At 46.5% G+C, this 11,833-nt stretch overlaps 1 protein-coding gene across 1 annotated transcript; it reads left to right on the top strand.

Moving 5' to 3' along the window:
- The first annotated feature begins 3,874 nt into the window (after positions 1-3,874).
- On the top strand, positions 3,875-11,803 carry LOC143823192 (uncharacterized). The gene is made up of 5 exons (XM_077309238.1): positions 3,875-4,007; positions 4,543-4,686; positions 7,041-7,081; positions 8,173-8,278; positions 10,023-11,803. The coding sequence occupies exons 1-5, from the start codon at positions 3,911-3,913 to the stop codon at positions 10,052-10,054; spliced, it is 420 nt and encodes a 139-aa protein (XP_077165353.1). The 5' UTR covers positions 3,875-3,910; the 3' UTR covers positions 10,055-11,803.
- The last annotated feature ends 30 nt before the right edge of the window (positions 11,804-11,833 follow it).

The following is an 11,833-nucleotide window of genomic DNA, read 5'->3' as shown; positions in this document are numbered from 1 at the left end:
AACATTATCACAGCATTTTGACAGCCAGGTCACTCAGTATCAAAAATAACCAAGGATTTCCGCATTCTGCTGGCAGTGTAGCAAAACTTTGTAAGAGATAGAATTGTCTTTATCTGCAAGCAAGATGTTAATTAGATGATGATCTGTAAGTCCAGAGAGCCTAGACAACGAGGGCAAAATTAAACAGCTTCTGGCATCCCTAATAAAAGTGCCTTCCATTTAAATACATGGGCTACAGGTTTTGTGAATGGACTTCGGTGTTAGTCTATTGAATAAAATGGAAGGCGAGCAAAGAAGGAATACCCAGTGTTGAAACTCAGCAGGCGTGTTTTGAAACTGAGAAGGAGTTGCAAAGCCCCCCTTTTCCATACTGCTGCTCACCAGGGGATTCTCTGCTGTGTTATCAGCCACTGTAAAACATGGGAGAGAGTCTCATGATCTCATCCTATGGGGGAGCATGTTGAGTGTACAGAATGCATGCGAGAACCCGCCGACACTGGCACTGCAGGCTGTGATCCTTGGTAATGTGTATGCGTGTGTGCGAAGTTGGCTGCAACTCCACCATGCTTTCCACAGGCCTGCCATTTGTCTGGGAGAGGAGTCCTCTGACAGAAGCTCTGTAAAGCTTTCTTAGTCTTGGGCCACAGTTGAACAAAATGGGGGGAGGGATTTTTGCTGATGCCCTAATGCAGCTGCACAGTGATACTGATTTCCTTGAAAATTGGCATGGTTTTCACTTTGCAGTTCTCTAATGTGATCCTGCACACAGGTTGTGATCTTGGCAGATCATGCTCTGTCCTGCAAATGGATCGATCCCAAGTGATTTTTAAATTTGCAGGAGGTCCATACGGCCCAGCTGCCATTTTAATGTTAGGCTTCTAGAGAGTGACAAATGGTTACTCCTCCAAACTTTGTTCACCAGTCCCAGTCTCTCTCTCTCTCTCTTTATATTTCCTGTCTCAGAGCGGCTTACAATCACTTCCTCTCCCCACCACAGACACCCAGAGAGCCCTGAGAGGACTGGCCCAAGCTCGTTGCTTGTGGAGGAGGAATGGGGAATCAGACCTGCTGGTTCTCTAGAGCAGTGGTCCCCAACCTTATTGTCACTGGGGACCAGTCAACGCTTGACAATTTTACTGAGACCCGGGGGGGGGTAGTCTTTTGCCGAGGGATGCTGCCGCCGCCTGAGCCCCTGCTCCACTTGCTTTCCTGCTGGCGCCCCTGACTTCCCGCTGCCTACTGGGGGGCGCTGCCAGAAGCAGCTGCGCAGGGCCACGCTGAGGGGGAGCCCCAGCCATGGCGGTCGCCGGAGAGCACCAAAGGTGAGCCAGTGGCAGAGTGGCAGGGCAGCCCCCGAGGCAGCAGCCGGCGAGGAGGACAAGGAGGAGCCGCGGCCCGATACCGACTGATCTACGGACCGCTACCGGTCCCAAGACCGGGGGTTGGGGACTACTGCTCTAGAGAGGCCGCTCCTCTTAACCAGTACTCCAAGCTAGACTCCTGCTTAAGTGGCACCCTGGGAAATCCGTCAGAAGTCTCTAGTATTCTGTCCTCCAACAGCCACCGTATGAAGCCTTCCTTGAATCTCTCACAGAGCTCATTCATAGCTCGAACTAACTTTGTCTTGATGGAGCTTGGAAGCCAAGCAGTTTTGATCATGATCAGTACTCATGGTAGGCTGAGGTTACTACTTGGAGGAAGGCCATGGCAACTCACCTCACCCCTCTCCTGTTGAAAGCCTCCCTGCAGCAGTAGAACCTGGGGTTGCAATGAGTTAGTTCATGACTCAACGACGTACTTGCGAATGGAGACTGCAGAACGAGACAGAACCGGCAAGATAGCAGATGCCAACACGCTGTGCTAAAAATGCTTGATAGGTTCCAAAACAGGTAAGCAAGAAGGGCATTGGATTGCAAAAAGACTCCCTAGGACAGAGGTAGTCAACTTGTGCTCCTCCAGATGTTCATGGACTACAGTTCCCATGAGCCCCTGCCAGCATTTGCTGGCAGGGGCTCATGGGAATTGTAGTCCATGAACATCTGGAGGACCACACGTTGACTACCCCTGCCCTAGGAGACTGGGTGAAGTAACTCTCTAACTGGACTTCCGGCTAATGTTCACAGGGACTTTTCTGATGTTCTCCTTTGGCTTGTACCTGCCAGACTGGCGAGACCTTGTCAATAATTTCTTATCAGATGACAAACAATCTGACAACTAGAAAATGGGAGCAAATGAATGGCTTGGGAGCCGATTTCATTAGGACAAGCTGCTGAAAGTGATGACAGGTGCTCTGGATCGAGATGGATGAGTGATCATTCTCATTTGTCTGTCCTTGCCTCTCTCTGAAGGGCATATGAAGAGCCACTGGACGGAGATGAACGTCATTGCTGGGAGTGAAAAATGAGTTTTTTAGCAGCTGCTGTGACCTCAATGCTAAGGGAAAGATGTCTCATCTTGTGCAGCCAGAAGGGGGGTCACAAAGGCATAATTACTTGTTCACAGAGCCCCCCAGAAGTGCAAAAACAGGAGCTAGTCGATTTTTGTGGCTCACTGGGGTGGGGTCTATGAGAATATCACTGCAGATCAAACTTCCATTCTGTGCAATTTAGAAACATGTACAGGAAGACAGGCATGCTCAGTGCAGAAGCTGATCTCTGCTTTTCTCCACTCAGATACAAACATATATGCATGAAGCTGCATTGCTGGGTCAGACCAGTGGTCCATCTAGCTCAGTACAATCTTCTTAATAGCTGCAGTTTTCCTCTGAGACAGTGGACAATTTTCCATGTGATCCTGTAAGGTTTGGTGTAGTGGTTAGGAGTGTGGACTCCTAATCTGGCGAGCCGGGTTCGAATCTGCACTCCCCCACATGCAGCCAGCTGGACTGATAAAGCTGTTCTGACTGAGCAGTGATATCAGGGCTCTCTCAGCCTCCCCTCCCTCACAGGGTGTCTGTTGTGAGGAGAGGACAGGGAAGGTAGAGAAAAGTGGCATATAAGAACCAACTCTTCTTCTTCAGTAATATCAGCGCTCTCTCAGCCTCACCTCCCTCACAGGGTGTTTGTTGTGGGGAGAGGAAAGGGAAGGCACCGTAAGCTGCTTTGAGACTCCTTCTGTTAGGGAAAAGCAGCATATAAAGAACCAACCAATGAACATTGGGGAAAGATGAAACAATCCTGGACCATGGGTCTAATCCAGCAAATTGGCTCTTACCTTGATTGGTAAGACTGGAGAACCGCTGATAGCTGAGTGGCACCAAGGCTGATCCTGTGGCTGAATCCTTCACCTGATGTCTTGGACTTTTGAAAGAATGGGTGACTTGGACAATCCCTTTCTTTTCAGCTTCCTGGGACTCTTGAATCCATCAAAGAAGTGGATTACCAAGGCGCTGAGATGTGCTTCTGGGAAGTATCCTCCTCTACTGAATTATTAGCGGAAAAAGTGGGCCGGAAAAAATGTTGATTTGAATTTCAGACACAAAACAAATGGCGACATATGTTGAATGTTCTCCCTCCCTCCTGCCCCATCAATCCCATTCACCCCAGGCCGATCCAATTGCTAATCTGGAGAGCTACTGACGTCAAAATGCTCCTCTTCTCCCCTAGGTTTTCTTGGCCAAAACAAACAGTGATGAACTCCCTGATGTAGTTCAAACATTTGTTAAGGGCTACCTGTTCAAGCGCTGATAGACAGGGATGATGGGGCATCGTGATGACAAACCATAACGCTTGTCCTGTTGTCATGAGATGGATGGATGATGAGAATCCCTTGCAAGAGGATGATAATGTATTGATTGAGCATAGATGGGAGGATGATAAGGGTATAAAGGAGGGTCCATGTTTCTTGGGCATTCAGGCCACTGCAGCATTCTCATTGTCTAGCCAAATTGCAGCAGGGGGAGAGGAAAGAGATGCATCCCCAAATTCTGGCATATGCGGTTCTTGTACTTTTAGAAGCTTGCAGCTTGAATGCCTTTCCCGTTTACCCAGAAATCGACAGCACTCATGGTAAGGACTGTGGGGGTTATGATTCCTTTGATTTGGGGTTACAGTGGGAGTTGTGATGGTTTTATGTTCAGATGCCAAGGGTCTGCATCTGCAAGAGATTTCTCGGGTGACTGGCCAGAAGGGAGTTGGTAGGACTTGTTTGAATTTTAATGCTGGAAGCTGAACCTCTGAAAGTCCTCCTTGCATACCTTCAGACAAAGGCAAGAATCTTTTATTTGTCTGGATCTCCTTCCCTTATCTCTAACTGACCTCTATCTTGGACTGATTTAACCTCAAACTAGATCTTTTTTGTGGGTGTTACCGAGTTGGGTGGAGGAAATCTCCATACACACAATTAGCTTTCTTTGCAGCCAGTTTCTTTTCCCAAGCACTGCAGGACTAAATTCAGATAGGACCCATGGGTTAAGTTGCCAACTATAGGTCGGGACATCCCTGAAGATTTTGGGGACAGAATTTATAATGTTGTGTTCTCCCTGAGCAGAAACTTTTACATTTATACACTTTCTTTTAAAAATATTAGATTTTGTACCTACAGATTTTAACATGTTGGACAACTTGGCGGGGTTTGTACCCGATGATGTGCCATCTGCTGCATTACACCCATCCCTAAATCTGAACTCTGCTCTCTCTGCCCCGGAAGGAGGCGGTAACCAGATGCAGCAGGCTGGACAGCGGACAGGTTTGTGTGGCCATCTTGTTTACAGTTGCCCCTTCTCCATGCCACTGGAGTTAGAAGTAATTTCATAGCAGCTAGCTAGTCTTTAGGATGTGTTCAGTTGAATATTTGCTGTGTTGAAATGCAGGAGAAGCCAAAATCAGATCCTTCAGATCCTTCAACTTTGCAATAGTAATAGTAATATATAGCACTTTACAGGGACTGAAGGCCATTACAAAAATTGTCCCTGTAAAGTGCTATATATTACTATTACTATTGCACAGTCAATCAGCACTCCACTTTCGGTGATCTTACTCAGTGGTCCCCAACCTTTTTATCACCGGGGACCACTCAGCGCTTGACAATTTTACTGAGGCCCGGTGGGGGGGGGTAGTTTACTCCTCTACTCTCAACCACTGCCCTAACGCTCTCTGATCGCTATGGTAATGTTTAAACATCCCTTCAAAATAAGATACAGACACGCCACAACAATGAACATAAGGAACATTTTATTTTCATGGACATTTTAACTCATGACAATGACAATTCAATGGGAACCCTGAGCTTGTTTCTCTGCAACGAGATAGTCCCATCTGGGAGTGATGGGAGACAATGACACCCAAAGTGTGTTGTAAAGGGCCGGGGGGGGGGATGAAGTAAAGGGCTGGGGGGGGGGGAAAGGCGTCCTTCGGGGCCCACCTCCAATTAGTCAACGGACCACAGGTTGGGGATCGCTAATCTTAATGACTAAGAGAATGATGTGTGATGCAGAAGGACCCCAATCTCACTATAAAATCAGAGTCCAGTAGAACTTTTAAGACCAACAAAGATTTATTCAAGGCGTGAGCTTTTGAATGCAAGCACTCTTCATGCACTCGAAAGCTCACGCCTTGAATAAATCTTTGGGGGTCTTAAAGGTGCTCCTGGACTCTGATTTTATTGTGCTCCTTCAGATCAACACGGCGACCCATTTGAATCTATCCAATCTCACTAGTCAGTGAAACAGAATTTCCTCAGCCCTTACATATAGGAAAGGGGGGGGGGGATAGTTGCCTGGAATGCCTGGTTAGAATTAAGATGCATAAGTAACGGCATTTATAGTTGTGATTGGATGAAGGCGGTTGATGAGATCTGTGAATGGCAATAAATTAGCAGACAAATACAAGAGTTATCAAAGATGTGAGAACAAAGTATAAGTCCAAGTAAAGTTCTGGATATACTGTAAGTGAGAATTGAGGGACTTTGTATTTGTAGATGCAAACTCCTTCAGATGTGTTGAAAAATATTTCCTTAAACATTACATATAAGTAAGGGGGAAGTTAGTTGCCCCGAATGGCTACTTAGAGTCAAGATGCATAAGTAACTAAGCAATAAATACAGCTAAGATTGGATCATGATGATGATGATGATGATGATGATGATGATGATGATGATGATGCTATCCATTCAGTCGTGTCCGACCCTTGGCAATTCTATAGGAAAGTCTTCGCCATGCGCCCCTGTCTCTGACTGCTTCTTTCAGTTGGTTCATGGTCATCCCTGAATCGGCTTTGAGCATGTCGAGCCAGCAGATCCTTTGGCGACCACATTTCCTTTTGCCGCTGACCATGCCGAGCATTAATGATTTTTCTAGCGAGTTTGATCGCATGATGTGTCCAAAGTAAGTGAGCTTCAGCCGTAATATCTTGCCTTCTAATGACATAGTTGGTTTGCTCCTCTCTAAAACTGTCTTGTTGGTAACTTTGGCTGTCCATGGTATTCGCAGCATTCGTCTCCAGCACCATAATTCGAAAGCATCTATTTTCCTCCTGTCCTCCTTCTTCAGGGTCCAGCTTTCGCATCCATAGGTTGTTACGGGGAAGACAACGGCATTGACTAGCCGGCACTTTGTATTAAGGCTGATATCCTTATTCTTCCATATTCGGTTCGTGCCTAACATTGCGTTCCGGCCCAGTGTTATTCGCCGTCTGATTTCATGGTTGCATCCACCACTTTGATTGATCATAGAGCCAAGATTGGAACTACACAGCAAATTGCCATACAAAAAAGCAGCAAACAGATGATACAGGAAACACTAAATTACTGCCCAACATAATGAAGATTCAAAGACCAAAGAGGAATAACAAGTTGTGTTTATAACATTCTTATTGCTATCTATTCCCCAATGGTGCCAAAGGACATCTTCACAAAGGGGCCGAAGTCACATTCTCAACTCTGCCAGGTTCCTTCTGTATCTTCAGCAGAACCGTCTGCTTTTCTTGCAAAACAACTGATCACTTGTTTTCTGTAGAAGAACAACTCTTTGACTGTTAGGAGTGGCATTTTGAGATGTACCTTGTATTATTATAATTATTATATTATTATTGTTCTTATTCCAGGAGGCAAAGAATCGCCGCTGGATGAGACCCCTGAGAACCTGGTGAGTGCTTAAGACAGGCCTTTCAGCAGACTGAAATAGCATCACTTGTATATGAATTCTCAAATCAGGGCCTTGGACACAAGGTTATCCACGGGACTCTCAGCTACAGCTTCCTTCCCCCCATCCCCACTTATTGTGGCCACATTCCTGCCCCCCACTCACCCAGTCGTAACTCTGTTCTCTCCCTCCCCCAACTCTCAGCCAACCCCTTCCCCCAATTTATTCTGCAGTGGCAGGTTCCTTTCTAACGTTGCTTTTACCTCCACAAGAGATGTCAAGGAGGGGGGAAAGATCATTCTAACAGTACAAGATCCTCTAGGTAGGGTTGTCAGGTCTGGGTTAGAAAATACCTTGAGATTTTGAAGGTGGAACCTGAGGCAAGCAGGTTTTGGAGAGGGACACCAATGGGGACCATAGAGTTCACCTTCCAAATTGGCCATTTTGTCCAGGAGGACTGATCTCTGGCACCTGGAGATCAGCTTTAATGAAGGGAGACCTCCAGCCACCGCCAGACTAGGCCTGCTTCATTGCTCAGAGAAAAGTCAACAACTTCCTTTGTTACTGATTGGAAACCTCTTATGGACTTCTTGCAACATAGAGATAAAATCTGATGATGTGCCTTTAGAGCAAATGCTGGCAGGGGCTCATGGGAATTGTAGTCCATGGACATCTGGAGGGCCGCAGTTTGACCACCCCTGTTTTAGAAAGTAAGAATGATACTGATATATGAAATTATTCAGATATACAAGAATGAATGTGATGTCTTATGATATGGAAGACTAGAATCAAAGTCGATTGTAATATGTTCTGTGTATTTTTGTTATATTTTCCTTTTCTATCATACTGTCCTTTCTATTTCCGCCTTTTCTTTTAAAGTTGCATTTAAATTATGAATTTAAAATTTATATGCTAGGAGGTTGGCAACCGTACCTCTGGGGCCAGTATTGATAGTCAGGTTGCCAAATTTTGGTTGGGAGATTCCTGGAAATTTGGGGGTGGATCCTTGGGAAGGTGGAATTTGGGGAAGGGAGAAACCTCAGTGGGTCATAACTCCAGGAAAGATCCTTGTTCAAAGCAGTCTTGCTTCTCAGGTGGAAGACGTGAAGGCCATTCTGTGGAAGCTGGCAGCAGCGGACAAACTGCGGAGCCAGGCCTTTGTCAAAACAGAGCAGTCACCTCAGAAGCCAAGCAAAAGAGGTGGGTGATCTCAGTGGCATACAGACAAGCAAGAGGCACTCTGTGTGCTCTGGACAGGAGAAATTGGGTCATTTTAAAAAAATGCAACCTTGGCTAAAATGTATGAGGAAAAAATGTCATACAAAACATTTCTCCCTGGTGTTCTGGTTTATTGTCTTGAAGGGCCATCTTCCTTAGAAGAAGAAGAAGGTTGGTTTTTATACCCTGCTTTTCTCTACCTGAAGGAGGCTCAAACCGGCTTCCAATCGCCTTCCCTTCCTCTCCCCACCACAGACACCCTGTGAGGGAGGTGGGGCCAAGAGAGCCCTGATATTCCTGTTCAGTCAGAACAGCTTTATAAATCCTATGACAAGTCCAAGGCCATCCATCTGGTTGCATGTGGAGGAGTGGGCAATCAAACCCACCCTGCCAGACTAGAAGTCTGCACTCCCAATCACTACACCAAACTGGATTGTTAACATCTGAAGCAGACGTATCCACGGTTGCCAACCTTCAAGTGGGGCCTAGAGTTCTCTTGGGATTAGAGCTGATCTGCAGAGGACAGGGATCAGTTCCATTGGAGAAAATCAAAGCTTGCAGGATGCACTCTGTCGCATTATACCTCACTGAAGTCCCTCCTCTCCCCAAAACTCACCTTATTTATTCACCCCCCCCCCCAAGATCTTCAGGAATTTCTTCACGTGAAGCTGGCAGCCATACCAAGTTTTAGTATCTTTGGCATTCAGGCAAAGAAGCATCTTTGCCAGTGGCTGTGTTTCTTAAGTTGGGAATGCTAGGGGATGAATCTGCGACTTTATCTGCTACTATATGCTGTGTCCATTCATTTAGCCTGGCTGCTGCCCCTTTTTGCTCACATTTCCTTCCAAAGCTCAGGATGATACTCCTGTGGGTTTTTTCCTCCCAACAATCCTGTGAGGAGTTTGAGCCAGAGTCTCCAGAGTCTGATACAATGTGATTGGCTTGGCTGTACTGTGCCACGCTGGCAGGGGGTGACCTTGTCTGTGGAATGCTCTCCTGCCAACAAGGTTGCCTGGCCCCTGGCTCTTGAAACTTAGGCCCCAGTGTAAAGTTTTAGCTTACTCCGATAGGCAATGACTGCTTGGTTTAAGACATAGTGTTGCCTTGTTACTGATGGTTGGTGAAGCCAGTCTTTGTCGATTTTCTTGGATTATTATGGGCATAAACTCAGTTGTAAGCCATCTCAGTTCTATGGTATAAAGACAGGATATAATTTTTTAAGACATAGTTGCAAGCCACTGAAATCATAGAGTTTGCCCAAATGCTAGAACATCTCTAGCATCCCCCAGCAATGTGCTGCCCACTTCTGGACAAATGGAATTGTGCCAGCATCTCAGGACACTGCTGGTTTTCCACCCCCTGGTTTCCCACCATTTCCCCTCCCTGCTGCAACCAGTTTAGACCGCTTTATTATACTACAATCGTTGTTCTGCATTGAATATAGTCTGTTGAAAAACTACGCTGCAATGCTTTCTGCATGGAACAATTCATAGCCCTGCCCACTGTAGATTTGCCAACTCCACTTGCTAGATTCTATTAGACACTCAGTGACATGCTTTGGTCTCTAATGCAGTCACTAATCTGCATAACCTGCTGAGTGGTGGAACAGCAGGGGCTGCCTACAGAAGGGCACTAAACAAAAGCTAGAGATGGGAGGTGGAGCCCAAGGACTTCTAGTGATGTCGGCATTGTGCCATTAACGATATCCGTTCCCTTTCTTTGCCAGCTTGCTTCTGGAAATATTGTGTCACCAACTGAGTGCAAAGATTACAAGTGTGCAGCCTTCTTTCTCTTCTTCGAAATCCCTCCTGGAGAATGCTCAGCCATCCAGAACGTGGGTCCCTTGCTTTCACCCAATCTTCATTGTGCCAGCTCCCCTACAGGTCACCCTGCTTAGTTCGCATGGAGGACATGCATTGCCTTGGGATGTAAATACAAGCTTGCAAATCATGATGATACCCCTTCAGCGGAATACAGAAGACATCTGTAATACAGAAGCCGGCTTGGTTATAGCCCAGCAGACTGCATGGAGAGAAAGCATGATGGGTAGTGCTGTAAAGAAGGGGAAAAGGAGAAAGGGGCAGACGATTTTGTTTCTTTCGGTGGGTCAAAATACAAACAAATGCATGGAAATGAAGAATTCGAACAGGTGAACTGGCTCTCTCATGGATGCAGATGGGAGTCCACCATTGAATTAACTGCACCCCCTGCTCAAATTTAAGCTAAAACGTAAAGGTCAATGGCTTTTAAGCAAAGCTCTTTCAAATGTTTTATATCTTGTCTCCCTTAGCCAACTATAAATAAGAGAGGTGAGAGCCTGCTTAAAGGACAAGCACCCTTGTTTTGGTATTAGTTGGGCCCCCACCCTGAAATCAAACAGCCTTCTGATACTCCTGTGAGTAAATAACTCGTGGTTGGCTTATAGTTTTTTCAGTGCCCAAAGAACAGCCTGGAAGTACGCACGGTCATGCATCGTGCAGTGGGCAGGGAATGAGCTCAGTAACTCTACAAAAAAAAACAGCAGTGTTTCACTTGAAACTATTTTTATGATTTCATGTTTGCCCTGTTTTATTTTGTTACAGGAAGTGAAACTCCTCTCTCTCAGGGGTGTTTGATTTCAGGGTGGGGCCCCTAGCTAATGCCTAAACAAGGGTTTATGACTATTGTGTGACTCTCACGTCCTGCTGTCAGTGCTCCCTAAATGTGTTCAGGCCGGGCAGCTGGAAACATTTGCTGTGCAGCAGAATGGGGACAGGGTGACACTCTGTGGGGTCTAGAACCACTCTTTAATGAGGGCCACTGATTAGCGTTCAGGCTGACTAGCGTAAGGCCAGGGGGTACCATTCCACTGCTGCGTGAAGGTTGGTATAAACCGTGACACTGTTTAGGTTGCTTCGGTGCCACGTATTTTCTCATGTTGTTTTATGGGGCAAAAGGGATTTCCAGATAGCCTCAGGCTCTGCACAGGAATAGCTCATCGTACCATCACTGCTGATTCATAGTGCCAGGTCTGTTGTTCTTTCATGCACTGGGAAACCTGGTTTTGAGCCCCATTGATGAGCAGTGCAGTGGGAGTGCGTCGGCACAAGCATCCCTCTCTCACTGGCAGCCATGGGACTTAAATGAGCTTAATTTGGGTTGGGTCATGTTCAAGCGGCTTGACGACCCCACCCCGCCCCACCCCACCCAGGCTGACTCAACTGCAATTCCATCTGAGTTCACTTAATTCTAACCACATTAACTAGAAAGTCAGACTGCAAGCAAGCGGATACACAGAGGGGGCAAGGTAGTTATAAGTTTGTTTCTCTATTACGCCATGTCATGCTCCTGCCTAGATGTTCCCTGTGTTAGTAAACCTCAGGAAAACACATCCTGAACCCTGCATTTCTCCCGTCTACACCACGAAGCACTGGATCCCAAGGCACAGTTCCTCTGTTCCTGCTGCTTACTCAGAGTAGGTCTCTGTGCTGCATGGAGCCTACCAAGGTCGAGGCATCCCACAGCCCAGCAGCTCATCTTTGTTCACTTGAGGATGTG

The sequence above is a fragment of the Paroedura picta genome, chromosome 13 (assembly GCF_049243985.1).
Source record: "Paroedura picta isolate Pp20150507F chromosome 13, Ppicta_v3.0, whole genome shotgun sequence".
Lineage (NCBI taxonomy): Eukaryota > Metazoa > Chordata > Lepidosauria > Squamata > Gekkonidae > Paroedura > Paroedura picta.
Note: the sequence above shows the minus strand (reverse complement) of the source record. Positions and strands in the feature narration are given on the sequence as shown.